This window comes from Anarhichas minor, unplaced genomic scaffold (genome assembly GCF_050575085.1).
Source record: "Anarhichas minor isolate MPS153535 unplaced genomic scaffold, ASM5057508v1 ptg000002l, whole genome shotgun sequence".
NCBI classification, from domain to species: Eukaryota; Metazoa; Chordata; class Actinopteri; order Perciformes; family Anarhichadidae; genus Anarhichas; species Anarhichas minor.
The window spans coordinates 430,475-447,109 of NW_027466448.1; the positions used below are offsets into that span (position 1 = coordinate 430,475).

The 16,635-nt window shown below is 40.9% G+C and overlaps 1 protein-coding gene across 1 annotated transcript in view; it reads right to left on the minus strand.

Moving 5' to 3' along the window:
• Positions 1-1,239: 1,239 nt before the first annotated feature.
• Positions 1,240-16,635, minus strand: part of camk2b2 (calcium/calmodulin-dependent protein kinase (CaM kinase) II beta 2) — a 33,710-nt gene continuing 18,314 nt past the window's right edge. The window contains exons 14-21 of the mRNA XM_076107138.1: positions 14,986-15,023; positions 10,405-10,473; positions 9,472-9,516; positions 8,918-8,966; positions 7,512-7,587; positions 6,395-6,489; positions 6,021-6,257; positions 1,240-5,122 (exon numbers count right to left, since the gene is read on the minus strand). Coding sequence (XP_075963253.1) covers positions 6,022-6,257; positions 6,395-6,489; positions 7,512-7,587; positions 8,918-8,966; positions 9,472-9,516; positions 10,405-10,473; positions 14,986-15,023 — 608 coding nt within the window. The 3' untranslated portion in view covers positions 1,240-5,122; position 6,021. The remainder of the gene's footprint in view (positions 5,123-6,020; positions 6,258-6,394; positions 6,490-7,511; positions 7,588-8,917; positions 8,967-9,471; positions 9,517-10,404; positions 10,474-14,985; positions 15,024-16,635) is intronic.

Sequence of the window (16,635 nt, forward strand, 5' to 3'; positions counted from 1 at the left end):
GTGATCACAGTAGCCCCGCCCTAAAGCATACCCTGCTTTATGGTCTATATGAGATTGAGACCATAAACTCATGTTTACAATGTTTACTGAGGTAATAAATCAAGAGAGAAGTAGAGTAATTTTCTCATAGACTTCTATACAACCAGAGGAGTCGCCCCCTGGTGGACACTAGAGAGAATGCAGCTTTAACACATGAAGCTTTGGCTTCACTTTAAAGAACCGGATGTTGCCGCTTGATCAAAACCAAGAATTCACATTTCCTAAAACACCGGAGCATTGTAGCTTTTATCCAATTTTTTTAATGGACTATTTTTAGTGGTGAATTAATCCACATTAGGTGTTCTAGTGAGCATTTTTGGGGCAGCAGAACTGGTGCCTAAATAAACTAGTGTTTACTGTAATGAAGGAATATCACCGTCTTTATATTTTTATTGATGACAATGAAACTCAGTGCTGTAACTTTATCTCAGTTGTAGATCAGTTGATAAATGAACCCTTTAATATCCCAAATAACTATATGACAAACATGTAGAACCATCCAATAGATAAAATGGTTCTTTAGTGGGTGATGGTTCTTTTTCTGTGGGAACCCTGTGCCCCTCTGACAGCAGTATGTCCCCACACAGTAGTAATGTTACGTTCACTCACTCTCGCTCACTCACACACACACACACACACACCAACCGCTCCGCGCTCGAGCGCTTTCACTTTCCCTGTCATGCGCAGGACTCCCACACGAGACTCGGTCCGTTAACGTAACATCAATACTCGTCTCCACACTCAAACTTTATCTTAACGTTTACTTTTTTTACGAGTTCGTTCGTTACCTTTCTCTGCTGCCGCTCGCGTGGCTTTTTAATCCGCAGCCTCCTGGTGTAGTAAACGAGCAGCACTCTTCTCCTGTCTCGTGAGCGCGAGCAGGACGCCGCGTGTGGGACCGAAAAGGTGAGTCGCGAGCTCGGGCACTGTCTAATCACTCTGGTGCTGATCTACGTCACGCCGGCCGGCGACGTCAGCAGAAAACCAGTGCGGTTGCGTCAGAAAAAAAAGAAGGAAAAGAAATGAGTGAAACTGTTTATTAAAACACATAACGTACAAAAAATAGCACTTTATTTTATAGTAAAATATTTTAAAAATGTATTTTAACTTTCTAAGAAGTATATAAACAATGAATTGATGGATTATGACACATTAACATTTGTTGATTGGCAACATAAAGTGTATTAAAATATAAGGTTTAATACCCTTAGTTGTATTTATATTGTATATCAAGATTAAACATGGTTTAGTATTTATCAAATATATTTAATACAATAATAATAATATAAACATACACAATATTAAGATAAAAAGTGTTTTACAAAACAAACAAAAATAAAAAAACAAAAAGGAGGGAAGTAAGATAAATTACTAGCCTGATTAAAACAGTAAATTATTATATTAAATATTCCTATATGTTAATATTCAAATTAAATATGTCTGATCTCCTGGACTCTGTTGAGGTAGAACACGATGTGTTACCTGTTGTACTTTTACATCAGGTACACTTATATGTTCTGGTTCAGAGCCAGATGTACTTCATTCAAACAGAGCAATAAACATCAACCTTTGTCCCGAGTCACTGATTATCTAAAGAGCACCTGAATGAACTTCCTGTACTCACAAAATACACCAAACAACTCTCAGTGATTCAAGTTTTACTTCAGTAAAAGGACAAAACTACTTTGAGCTAAATGTACTGAAGTCTTAAGTAAGTAAAAGTACTCGTTCTGCAGTATAGATATCTGGTTCTATGCAACATTATTAACACTGAAGTATTAATGTTACAGCAGCATGTTACTTTAAAGTACTTTATATACAGTCAGATAGTTTAGTCCAGTGGTGCCCAACATAGGGGGAGGGACCCTTTAAAGGGTCACCAGATAAATCTGAGGGGTCGAGAGACGATTAATGGAAGAGAAGAAGAAGAAGGAGGAGGAGGAGGAGGAGGAGAAGAAGGAGGAGAAGGAGGAGAAGGAGGAGGAGGGGGAGGAGGAGGAGGGGGAGGAGAAGGAGAAGACAAAAGAGAAGAACAAGAAGACAAATAAAAAAAAGAAGAAACTGAGTTCTGATACATTAATGAATAAATAATGATGTAATCTGACATCGTTCTGAAGTGGCTCATTCTGCATTAGTGAGTACTTTTACATTTGGTACTTTGATCAACATGTTTATGCAAATATACAAACTGAAAACTTCCTCCACCAGTGCTGAGATGTGGAGTATTAACTGAGTATTACGGGGTATAAAATAAAAAAATACGAGTACAAGTACATCAGGAGTTTACTTCTTGTGTGAATCTATTTCACTGTTCTCGTCTCTGATTGATCGATTGATCCCCGAGCTGTTTCTGCTGCCTCAGGTTGACCTCTGACCTCTGGTCCGCACACACGCACGCACGCACGCACGCATGCACGCACACACACACACACACAGATCCACAGCTGTCTGCGTTGTCATTTTTATTGTTTCACACACTGATTACATCTGATCACGTTTAATATTGATAAGACTTGGAATGCACACCATCGTCACCATTGCCAGGATAATACATCTTTAAAGAAAAGAAAGCAGAGAAGCTTTTGTTTCACACACAGAAGCGTTCGGTCACAGTCTCAAAGAGGAAACAAGTGCAGAGGCTCTTCTGAAGAAGTTCAAATAGCGTCCGAGTGTCCAAATACTGATGAATGGAGTCAGGATTACAGCTCAGTGAGTAATCCCATTAAAGAGACTGACACAGCCAGGAGCACTGCTGGTTTCACTGGGAACATGACACATAAATAAAGACGCTGCAGCGTGTCGGTGTGGTTATGATGCAGGTTCGTTAACGAGAAGAAAACACAGAGTTACATTGCGAATTTGATTTTCAGTGTTTTAGGTTTAGTTCCAATGTTTTAAAGAGATAAACTGACTCGCTAAATTCTTATTTTTAACCACAAAATGCTGTCGATCAGAACATTAGAATACATACAGCACATATCAGCAAGAGCTTCAATAATTACAACTTATTCTATTGTTTTATTTTTGCACCATCTCTCTGGAACAAACTCTCCCTTCTTTTAACTCACAACTTTTTTATTAAACAATTGCAGCTTTTATTCTTGCATGTTATACTGGTCTTATTCTATTTGAGCTTGTTTGTATTTTTCTATACTCTTGGCTTTTTAATAACTGTTTTAAATTGTATTTAAATGTCTCTTAATAACGTGTTTATTTTGCACTTTGTCTTCTCATTTTTTATGTAAAGCTCCTTGAATTGCATTATTTCTGAAATGTGCAACAAAAACTTTGGCTTCTCACGTGTGATTTTTAAAAAGCTCAAATATTTGATTAGCTTATTCAACTCTAATTATTTTTATCCATATGTTTTATTGTTGGATATTTTATTCTCTGTACTCTTGATTTTGTTTAATGTATTTACAGTTTTGCACGTTGAAGCGATCGCAAAATCCTTCTGAATGTTGTTTGAAACTCATAACTGGGACGACCGTCTGTTTGTTTTAGTCTTCCTCACACTCGGCTCATCAGATGCAGCAAAGATCAGAACTGTATGATGAACCCTGTCTTTGACTCAGATTTACAGTAATTCTCTGTCGTGTGGTAGACGTGTGGTAGACGTGTGGTAGACGGTGGCGCCCTCTAGAGGACGGGTTAGTGCTTTGTCACAAAGACGAAGGTTCTCACAAGACAGAAGCCTCTTAACTTGAATAAATAAATTGTTTTTGAAACTATATTTCTGGTGTTTGGTCAAATCTGGTTTTCTAAAATCCTGGCTTTTTGTGTGTGTGTGTGTGTGTGTGTGTGTGTGTGTGTGTGCAAAGCAAAAATCTGCATGTAAAGAATTAGAGAATAGCCTAAACTAAGATCCTGATGTGAAATCTAACTTGGTGGTTTGGGGTATTTTTTGTCTTTGATTCAGCGAAGAGCTATTTTAAAACCTGATCTGGATCCAGCATTTCTCTAAAAGTCATATTCTGTCTTGATCCTCACCACTACACTCATCATGTCAACACAAATAAATAGTTTATGCACTTACAAAGCCCAGAAAGTAGAGGCAATAGATTATAGCTCACCAGTCCAAAAAGAGAAGAAAATCAGAAATGCACGATAACACCCAACTCACCAATGTTATGAACTTGCAATATCATGCAATTAAATACCATCTACAGCATAATTGTCAAGTCACCACGATGAAATTTACATAAACAGCGTGATACTATCATTTTCAACCATTGTTATAATTTCAGTAGCTAGTTTGCAATGTTCAGTACACAGAGAATCAATGCAGAACGACGGTAATATTGTTGGCATGCTGCTTGGTTTTCACTGCGGTTCGGGGGGGGGGGGGGGGGGGGGGGTCCGGTCAACACACGGAGGCGTCGGTTCAGGGTCAACTATACACTCCAGAGAAAGAAATAAAAGCTCCATTGAAATAACAAAACAGAACGGATAATTAAAAACACCCCCACTGGTGCCTCTCTCGTCTCCCTGTGAGACACGTGTGGGGCTGTTTTGTTCGTTCTCACACAGGCAGCTTTACAGTCGTGCAGAAAAAAAAACAGCCACTGGTATTTTAAGAACACAGGTAGGAGTCATGCTCGTTATTAAAAAATAAATAAATCGATAGATACAAGAATGAAAGGTTTAAAATGACTAATAAATATACTGCACAGTCGAAAGAGCACAACAGACTGCAGCCACAATAACACCAGAAGTTAAGTAACGATAATGTTGTGTGTGAGGAGAAGTAAAAGGGTCAATCTTCAGGGATGAAGATGAAGAAGAGGAGGACAGGTGTTGTCCAGGTGTGTCGGGCGCCTCGCAGCCACAAACTGAAGACAAAGACGCAGGCGGAAGAGTTTCCTTTTCTTTTGTTGGGGGGGGGCTGCTGTAGTGCAGGTTTGATGATGAAGATGTCTGTTGTTGGAGAGACAGAGAGACAGCAGAGCGAGGTGGACGACCACGATCCCCCCCAAAAAATCAGACTCTTCAGACTTCTTTAAGCCACAATCCATCTCCATCCAGCTGCAGCTCTGTCTCTCAGATTGTCCTCTTACTCCTCCTCCTCATCAGGCTCGTACAGCTGGAAAGACGTGAGACACACAGTGAAGTTTATCTGCAAACAGCAAGTTTAAACATGCAATAACTGACTTTTTGGGCAACTTTGAGGCACCAGAAATAAGCTGTTAAGTTGATTTGTTGAACCTGCAGTCAAAGAGTTTTTTATTTCCACATCCAGCAGTTACAGAGCAACATGAGGATTCATTCTCTCTCTTTTTGCTCCGTTTTTGTTCTCCACCACCAAAAATAAGGGAAATGTCTCTTTAGCTGCTAAATGCTCCACTATGTCCACCAGCTGGTCTCTAAATGCTCCACTATGTCCACCAGCTGGTCTCTAAATGCTCCACTATGTCCACCAGCTGGTCTCTAAATGCTCCACTATGTCCACCAGCTGGTCTCTAAATGCTCCACTATGTCCACCAGCTGGTCTCTAAATGCTCCACTATGTCCACCAGCTAGTCTCTAAATGCTCCACTATGTCCACCAGCTGGTCTCTAAATGCTCCACTATGTCCACCAGCTGGTCTCTAAATGCTCCACTATGTCCACCAGCTGGTCTCTAAATGCTCCACTATGTCCACCAGCTAGTCTCTAAATGCTCCACTATGTCCACCAGCTAGTCTCTAAATGCTCCACTATGTCCACCAGCTGGTCTCTAACTGAGTCTGTCGGCTGTTTGCTGCTGAGCCGGCAAAGTAAAGTGAGCTTTTTGCGGCTTCTTCTTTAGAACCGACGCCATGAGAGCGGTGAGAGGGAAATAAAACAGTCAATTTGTGGTCCGACGGGTAAACAACGAGCTCTGTAAAGTCAAGCAGGTTTCGGGGATCCTTCTCTGGATGTTCATCACTACGAGCGACACATTTCACATTGTTTTTCATTGTCAAGTCCTGTAGTGTGTGTGTTGCTGTGTGGTTTCTGTACCTCATCCCTGCAGCGGGGCAGCGGGAGCTCCCGAGCAGTGGAAGTGGACGTTTTGCCACCGGCTCTCTCTGCGGTGCCACACTCGGGTCTCCTCTGATTGGCTGGAGCGGGGTTGGCCCTGCCCGTCGACGAACTGCGTCAGGCGGATGTAGGCGATGCAGGCGGCCTCGTCACCGATCATGTGCACGTGGGGGTTGAGGATGGTGGTGTGGATGGGTTTGCTGTTCTTGGAGAGCACTGATGAAAAAGAGAGAGAGAGAGAGAGAGAGAGAGAGAGAGAGAGAGAGAGAGAGAGAGAGAGAGAGAGATCAGACTTCACCAACAACTCAGTCAGGACATTGGAGTCACAAAAAACATTTGAACTGTCGTCTTACGATTGTCAAAGTAGAATCTGTGGAAGTCCATTCCTTCCACCAGATTACCGAGCCCCTCGGGCTCAAACGAGGTGAGACCAGGGTCGCAGATCTTCCTGTGAAAACATGCAGGATAAGAGTCAGAATATCACGTTTAAATATCACGTTTTATAAGCGCTGAATGTGTTTTTATACCTCTTATACAATTCTGACTTATTTATTAAAATAATTTCTCAAAATATTGATTTAGCAGTTCAAACTTGTGACTCACTATGTTATCATTTAGATTTAGCAACACTTTTACAACTTACTGTCTCGTAACAACTCGAAATGTCAACTTAATAAGTCATAATCTTCTGTACAGTACTGACTTTAAGGACAATGAATATGTGCAATAATCCAGCTGATGCTTTGGTTTACTGCCATTACTGCTGCATTTAAGCTAATATTCTTATTTATACTACTACTATTGTATAGCATTATTATTATTCACAGAGTGGTTTAATATTGTAGTATAATGCACATATTTTTACATACTATTTTCTATTTCTTCTAATAATGTCCTCATGTGTATATATATACATTTCAATTTAAGAAACGAGAGCAGCTGTATTGGAACCAAATTTAAATTTGAATACCGTATTTCTGATTCTGATAATCTTGACTCAGTCTTATAATTTTGACGTAGTGAATCAATAGTTTGACTTATTATCTCATAATTTAGATTCAGGATGTTGTGATCCTGATTTACTAAGTCAAACCTTCAACTATCTTATAATTATATGAGTTAGAATCTAAACGTTGTGACTCAGTATCTCAAACCTTTGACTGATTATCACATCACTATGAGTATTCTACTTTTAATCACGCATTTCTTTCCATCTATTGGAGGAAACAGGCCCCTCCCTCCTCAATCTGCCAAAGCGTTATTCTTAATTGTGTGGTAGAGAGAGGACACAAAAAGACGACTGTAATTACTCTTTAATCTTTTAATGCAAAGATAAAAGACATCAGATGAATGGTTCTCTGAGGCGGAGAGGGAGACGGCTTTAGAGCTCACTTTGCAGGATTGAAATCAGACTTTTTCCTACAAGCTGATGGGAGAAAGAAGAAGAGGAAGAAGAAGAGGTGGACTCACGCGTACGCCTCAAAGTCTCCATTGTTGACAGCTTCGATCAGCTGCTCTGTGATCTTTATGATCTCCTGTTTGCGAGCTGCAGAGAAGAAGAACAATGTGATTGTGTGACGGTTCAACCTGTGACGCTCTCCAGCACTAAACTATCCACGAACATCAACAAGCACACGGAGGACGAACTCACCTGAGAGCTTATTGTTACTCATTTTAAGTTGCACACATAACTTCCATGCAGAAAGCAGTTTTTTCCCTCTCCATGACCCTCGCCTACATATCCACCTTTTAGTTCCTTCAGAAATATGAAAACGTGTCTTCCTGCTCCGTCTAGACGCCCCGTCGCTCTCCGCCTCCATCCATCACATCTCTGGTTCGCATGTGAGGCCGCTTGAGCTCATCCTGCTATTCTTGTCCCAGCGCTTTAGATGAGATTTACTGTGTAGAGCCTCCTTCTCCCCTCGCTTCCTCCCAACACTGAGAGGAAGGCTTAGCTCGCTCTGATTGACTCCCTCTCTCCCTCTCTCCCTCTCTCTCTTTTAGTCGCTGTTTTTGTTTCGTGTGCCTCTATCAAACTAATCTTCTCCCTCAATGCAACAAAATAAGCCAAACAATGGCTCCATGTTAAGTAAAAGTAACAACATGAAAGTATAAAAGTCCTCCATTCAATATTTTACTTAAAGGGCCAGTTCACCCAACTACAATAATTAAATAGGACATATTCTAATATTCAGGTACATATTTATGTTTTAGGTTCCTACTAGAACATGTTTATATGCTTTAATGTTCAAAGAACATTATTTTTGTTATCTTGTCTGTCTGAATAAACCTGTATTCACCGTCTGTCTGAAACGGCCCGTTTTAGCGCCTGTCTCTTTAAAAAGTGACTAATCCCCAGAAACCACTTTTGTCATTTTCAGGTTCATACTTGTATTTTTGGTTTCTACTAGAACATGTTTACATACTTTAATGTTTTAGGGCCTGTCTCTTTAAAGAGTGACTAATCCCCAGGAACAGCTGAAACAACATATATGTGTATTTAATAGTGTTGTTGATGTATTCAGGTCATAATCTTGACATTTTAGTGCAAAGTATTTTGGTTCTACGCATTATAAATATGCATATCCGGACTTTTCTAAGAAGTGTGAAATGTTGGATGTTTTTTTAAGGTTTCAAGGTTCAGCTGTATTGTCATTATACTAAACCACTAAAGTAAACTAGTTAAATGTACTATATTTATTTTTCTTCTACATCTCAGAGGGAAATATTGTACTTTTTACTGCACTATATTTATTTTGCAGATTTAGATTATTAATACGAGATATAATCAACCAATTAATTATAAAACTTTATTGATCCGATGGTGAAAAATGTGTGTGTGTGTGTGTGTGTGTGTGTGTGTGTGTGAGACCCACCTTTCACATCTTCATCCTCAATAGTGGTGTTGCTGCTGTCAGATGATCCCTGCAGAGTGCACAGACAGAAATGTTAATTACAAAATAATTAAAACATGCATTCACCCACAAGCACACACAAATGCATGCACACACACACACACACGTTTCTCTACAACACCACGTTTTTTTTTTTTTTTTTGCCAGCACAGATACAGCTGTATGTGTGACTCAGCAACTCAGTAAAAACACGAGCACGTGACGTTTCAGCCGCTGTCACATGTAGTCTGAACGGTGGGATTATGACGGTTTTTAATCTGCTGACATGCACAGATTCCCTTTAGCAGCAGGAAGCACTGAGCTCCATTAATCTGAACACAGAGGGGCAGTATAAGACAAGAGAACACACCTCACAGCGCTCTCATGCACTAGTAACGAAGAAGATAGTACACAAATCCTGCTTCTTCCAAATACAGCTTTACCGCACACAGATAAAAAAGAAGTGAAGACGAAGGGTGAGAAAAGAAGAAAAACAGGACGAGGAAGTGAGGAGGAGGAGGAGGAGGAGGAGGTACCTTGGTCCCATCTAGTGGATTATGGATGACAGTAGTCTGAGGCTCCTGGAGGAAGAATGGAGAGAAAATGTAGAAAAAGGAAGCAATAGAGAGAGAATGTTTTCTGTCACAGTGAGGGATCAATAGAGTAAAACATGGAGGCTGGAGGACGCAGCAATGATTGATCTGCACCAATGAAATAGTCTCTCTCTCACATCATTTCTGTCCCATTTTATAGATAACAAAATCAATAACAATCACATACATGACACTACATATACATAGTGTACGCAGTTATTTAAGGATCAGTCTGTTTTATTTCTTACTGTCAATAATTCCCATAAAATGGTAATAAATACTCACTAGAGTACAGAAATATAACATTCATTTTTTTTCTAATTAAAGCTTGAAGGCACTTGCAAATGATGTTTTATTATATAACACCAGCAATGAGGAAGATCGTGGGTTGATAATAAATATGAAATATAATTTAAATCATATCCTCTAAACTAAAAAGAAATCTGGTTTGACTTGAAATCAAACACTATATTTACGTTTACAGGATATTTAGTCAACTGATAGAGGATCAGGACTAAACTGAGACTAAACTGAGACTCGTTCAGGACCAGATAAAAGTTCCTCAAAGTCACTTTAAAGTACTTATTAAAGTACTTATAGTAAATGTCTCCTGGCTCTAGCTCCACACTCAGTTTACAGAGATGAGAAGTCTGGATCTTTTCATTTCACTCTTGGCAAAAAAACATGAAAAAAAACACATTTCCCAAATTGTAAAACTATTACTTAAAGAGCTGCGAACTTTGAATTAATACCACTTTGATCCAAAGTGCACACACACCTCCCTCTCTCTCTCACACACACACACACACCTACACACTCTGCGTTTAGTGAGTGTATCTGGCGGACAGACGGACAGACGCACACAGAGCTGCGTACCAGTGCAGCAGAGGTGGTGTGGCCTTTGGGGCTGGTGACTATGCTGTTTCTCGTGCTGTTTGTCTGGGGCTGTGCAGGAAAACACAAAGTGCTACATTAGTGCTCAGCAACAACGGTGAGAGGGGCCATCTGCTGGTTGTAAAGCGGGCGGTTACTGCGTTAAAAAATAAAATAACCAAAAATGTAATACAGGTAAAGATAGCAGATAGAAGCAGAAGAGTGCTCCAGAGAACGGAGTGCACTCAGAAAGCAGACGCGCTGTCGACAATAAAACAAAAAGGTTTCCCCACATTCCTCACTACAGTGTTAATTAGATAAAAAGGTTTTATACAATTCATCATTTCCATCTGCAGCGACGTCCAAATCAAATCCTCGACAGAGCTCCGATAGTTCAGCCCGGCCGCTCTTTCCCTGAATCTGGACGCTATTTGGCAGATGGCAACATTTAAACCAATGACAGCTGTGCAACATCTGTCAGATACAGAAAGAGAAAACATCCATTTTGTCAAACTGAAGCGTGAGCATCTCGTAATGTGTTCCCTCCCCGGGTGAACGGCATTCAGGCGCTTATGAAACAGCCCGTTCACATGAAGACAGCCAACGACATGCTGGATATACAGACAGCCTGTTTTATAAGGACTCACATCACTGCTCTTCTTCCTTTATGACAGCACACACACACACACACACACACACACACACACACACACACACACACACACACACACACACACACACACACACACACACACACACACACACACACACACACACACACACACGAAGAGACTTCATGCTAGAAAACCAATTAAGTGTATTTTTCTGCTCGTTATTTTCCTCTGCAGGGTTCGTCTGTGATTGTGTCGGACAAAAAGAGAAAGAAACTAAGTTCTGGCCGTTATAAGGTGAAGATGGAAAGGTGTGGGAGAGAGAGAAGGCTTCAGAGATGATGTGAGAACATTTAATAAGAAGAAGATTCTCATGTAACAACTCGTTGGCAATGTATTTAAGTTTTTCTGTGCCTGTTAATCGGATCTTCGAGGGACAGAAGGTCATCAAACCGACGTCTGATTGGACGAAACACCTCTGAAGTGACGTCAACAATGATGACAAATGTGCCCACTACAGATATGAAAACTATTAAACTATTTAAAGGGCCGCTCAGATTCTAAATGCAGTCGATCACTTCAGAAACTAACATTCACCTTGATCACATTAAACAGACATCTCATGCTAGAGAACGAGCTAACCGTCTTGATCGCGTCCCGCGTGAAACAAAAGACGAGAGTTGACTTATTGTAATTGACGTCCGTAACTTAAATAACGTCACAAACGTACTTATTTTAGTATATTTATTCTAAAGTTTTGTTGCTTGAATATAACCAAGTGGTTCTGTTGCATTTTTATTTTTTATTTTTCAATTTACAACCTTAATCACGTGTTTAAAACTGCAAACGTAATCCGGAAGAAAACACGTTCCCCTTGATTGAGAATGCAGTTTAGTTCTATGGGAACATGTTTTTATGAGACAGGATGCTAAACCTTGATGGATACAAGGCTGCAGTCCAACATGATAAATAAACCACAACAAGCTGTACCAAGTAAAAACTAAAAACGAATCTACAGGTGTGTAAAGAGCAGGTTGAGGCACCACTTTGGTGCAGACTGGAATGTGTGGTATTTCATTGAAATGTCTCCACAGCTATAGGATGGACCACCCTGAGATCAAAGCACTACAAAGCAGTTTGAGGCACTTTTCAGTTCCAGGAGGAAGGTGATTTATATTCCTGTTAATAAATTATCTTTGTCACAGGAGCACAAAAGACTAAAGTACATTTGTGACAGTTTGACGAGAACGAGCGCTGTGGGAGTGAATAATGATGTTTAATTTCACAGGAAACGGGGGCAAGTGGTTTTGCACATCAATTACATCTTTTCTCATCTGAGGAGCAGAGCCACTAATGTTCTGAGTCACCGTCTGATTCACCAAACACCAGATCTAAAAACAACAGTGTTTGGTCAATTTGGCTTCAAACAAGCAGAACATAACGTGAAGCTGAAGGACTGAACGTCTTGTGATGGTTGTAAAGGACTGAGTTCACTACGTGTACCTTTTTGGTTGCAACAGAAAAACAACAATAACATATTAACTTCTCATTTAAGTTATTTTGATTTTGATGTATTTTTTGCGCAGGTGTTGGCAACGCTGTGTGAGGAGATGCGCGCCAAACTTTTGTGAATAAACATGATTAAGCCGATGGATTATATTCAGTAGCAGCCAAAACCCTTAAAGTGATACCAATAGATCGCTGCACTGCTGCCATTGGTAGCTCTGATCATTAGCACTGGCTTCACTTTCAATTTGGTTGAGAAGTTAATGATTTTAGACATTTAAGTTACTTTTAAACCTTCGTTTTAACACATAATTTGCTTCACATTGAAATATAGTTATACTATCTTAAAAAATTGTTATATGCGACGTAGATGTTTAAAAAACGTTCACTTTGCAACTTAATTTAGCAACCTAGATGTCTTTTAACCTCAAACTCACTAAATCACTACTTCCTGTTTAGGTCATAGTGCACATGTTCAGTTTCGTTCCTCAGTATCGGGACACGAATAAAGGAAATACCTAAAATAATATTGTATGCTTTTAATTTCGGGGTAAAAGCTGAAGAAAAGGTTTATTTCTGGAGCCGCCGGTCACTCCCCTCTTAGGACGATAAAGTCATCTATCATTATATAACAATATACTTGAACTCTATTTCGTAGCTTTTGCAGCTGCTCAGAGAGAAGAAAAGAGCATATTCACAGGAAATGACTGTAAACTGAGATGTGATGCACAGAGAGCGACAGCAGAGCGGGTGCTCTAATGCAGGAATACTGAAATAGCTCCGGGCTGGTGTGCACTGGGTTGACGTCAGGGTGCAGCAAAGGGGGAGCCGTGATTATGTAATGATAGATTAATCATCTGGTGGGAAATAATCTGAGATTAGCATCGGGCCAACCGAGGAGAGAGGGGGGAGGGGCGGTGTGCAGAGGGGTGAGAGGAAGAGGAGAGGCTGAGGAAACCAGGAAGATGCAGGTTATTGAAAGAGAGAAAGAGGTCAGAAGGGACGGAGAGAGAGGAAGAGGAAGAGGAAGAGGAAGAGGAAGCTGTCTGGATGTTGTCCATACAAGTTACAACAAACATCATCCTTTGGGACTTTGGGATCGCTGTAAAAAAAAAAAGTCTGTTCACAAAATTCTGCATCTAAAGACAAATTTATCTAAATTACCAACTCAGCAGCGAACATTGAGCTGCTGATCCAGAGTCTATACGGAGGCTTCACACTGACTCATGCAAACACATGCGTGACAACACGCACACACACAAAACACGTTTGCAGATCGAACACCGAACAGACACTTACAGATTGCAATGAATTACAAACACTTGATGAACTGAGGAGGAGGGCGGAGCTAACAGAGGTGCACCGATAACGTCAGAGACCGGGACTTTAATGAGCTGTGATTTGGCACCGGGAGACGTCTGCAGTGGAGTGATGCACAGCTCCCATCAAACCAGCTGGTTAGAGAGGAGTTACCGTCGGAAGTGAGAGGATTCACCCTTCAAAATAAAAGTCGACAATGTCCTCGTTGCATTTGTTAGACCAACGGGAAAAAGTGAGTTTGATTTTGTGTTGTTTTATAATTACAGTTACTGTGAGACTTTTGTTTATTCTCAGTTGTAATGCAGTTATTTACGGTAATTAAAGCCATTCAATGGCGTTCTTAAGGTTTGACACATTTAATGTCTGCGTTACTTAAATAAATGTTTATTTTGCAAAAATGTTTGCACATTTTTCTACAGATTTTTTCTTATTTTTGTTATGCAAAGACAGACGTGTCAGAGAATGTTCGGTCATGAACGTTTGCCTCAAGTTTTTGAAAAATATTGGAATTTTCTTTTGTTATTATCGTACTTTTATGATGTTTAATTACATGTTGGTTCACATTGTGTAAACATTTAATTGTTTAAGTAAATGATATTGCATTATTTAATAATCGGATATTAGTGTATTTTATCTTTTTATTATCATCTGTGTATTGTTTAAAAGCTACAACACATCTTTTTGAACATAAACTATATTCTTTATTTAACATTTAATGATTTGTAATAGAACATTTCAACAACGATGGATGCTAACTACATGAAGCTACTAACTAAACCTATTTGTCTTTTTTATCAGGATTGCTATACAAACCTTAAAATATCACTAAACTTGACAATCGTTACGCGACAGAATAAAGTCGAGGCCAACATCACAGAAAGCATCGATGCATCTCTGAGCTACAGCATGAAAGAATCACAGACATGAACATTAAGCGTACGCTGTGCCTTTAAGGCTAAACACATTATCTTTAAAAAATACATAAGCGAATGTCACAGCACTTCACGAAGTCAAACCACCTCGAACGCCTTTGAACGAAATATTTATGGAATAATAAAAGTAAGATCTGTGTCCGAACAGAGGAAGGACGTGAAGGAGGAAAGGAGGCGAATGAAAAGAAGGGAGGAGAGAGGAGAGACGAGCTCACCTTGACATCAGCCTTCTTGTTGAGGAGACTCTTGGCTGCTGCAGAGAAGCAGAAGGACACACCCTCAGATGGGAGAGTACACATCATACACCTTCAGACGCTCAGCGCTCCCTCAGACAGACGAATGCTGATGCATGCTTTAAAAATTCACCTCTCAGAAAAAGTGAACATGCAAACCACAAACAAGAGTGACGGCGCTTTCCCCTCCACATGTCCTCCGCTCCTCCACGCTTAAAGGAAGAGGAAACACCGGACACAACCCATCCCTCCCTCGAAAAAAAGAAAACCCTCCCTCCGTCCTGTAAAGAGACATTTAAAAAACCCCAACGCATAAACACACATTAAAAAAATCTCCATCCAACTGGCACCTCCTAACTCTCATCCACTGCCCAGAGCATTAGATAAGCAGAGGGCATCATGAGGAGGGAGGGGAAACAAGTCTAACTAATTCTCCATATAATCCAGATACACTCACAGACAGATGCACGCACGGGGGGGGGGATTAGGAGTGAAAGCATGCAGGAAGTGGAGTGGAAATGCAGGTATGTGATAATGGGTTTGTTAATCTCAAAGAGCCGGCTGGATTAGTTGGAGTCACCACAGAGTTCATAGATGTGAAAGAAATATAAAAACACTGTGTTCTGCTGCATTAACGCTGTTGATTGACAATAAAGGAGGAAGAAAGTGCACAAAAAACATCCTCAACTTGAAAAACTACACATCCGACAACTGCATGCGACTTGTCTCCTGACTCCCCGGAGGTCATGTGGCTGTGTTGCACAACAGAGAAGCCCCGACCCGCGACGAGCAGAGGACATCTGAATACTGTAATACTGTCGGCTCCAGATGAGAGATGAGAGGCTGCTTACCTTGGCAAACATTCCAGAAGCATTAGCAGGGAGGGGAGGGAGAAAAAATTAAAAAAAGATTTAGGAGGAGAGATTAAAACAAGCTGAGGGACGGTGGAAGAGCGTGTGATGGTGTGACTCTGGGGGGATTTCCATTTAATCACGTCCGCCACAAGTTCAGTGAGAGGAAAGGATGTGAGGTCTTAGGAGAGGAGAGGTCAGAGATGTAAGAAACAAAACAACTGAGAAGATGTTAAAAGGTACGGAGGAGTCTGAGGGGGAGAGTCTGAGGGGGAGTCTGAGGGGAGGAGTCTGAGGGGGAGAGTCTGAGGGGGAGGAGTCTGAGGGGGAGAGTCTGAGGGGGAGTCTGAGGGGGAGAGTCTGAGGGGGAGGAGTCTGAGGGGGAGAGTCTGAGGGGGGGAGTCTGAGGGGGGGAGTCTGAGGGGGAGTCTGAGGGGAGGAGTCTGAGGGGGAGAGTCTGAGGGGGAGGAGTCTGAGGGGAGGAGTCTGAGGGGGGGAGTCTGAGGGGGGGAGTCTGAGGGGGAGAGTCTGAGGGGGAGAGTCTGAGGGGAGGAGTCTGAGGGGGGGAGTCTGAGGGGAGGAGTCTGAGGGGGGGAGTCTGAGGGGGGGAGTCTGAGGGGGAGAGTCTGAGGGGGAGGCATGACATGAGGGAGATGTTTCTCTTTCTTTTTCATTTTCAGAATAAAGTTAAAATGTAAAAAATAGAATCTAAATGTTCAAAATAAGCTCGAACTTTCAGTATTAGTGCCAGAAATAAGAGCAAATAAATGAGAGAATGAAG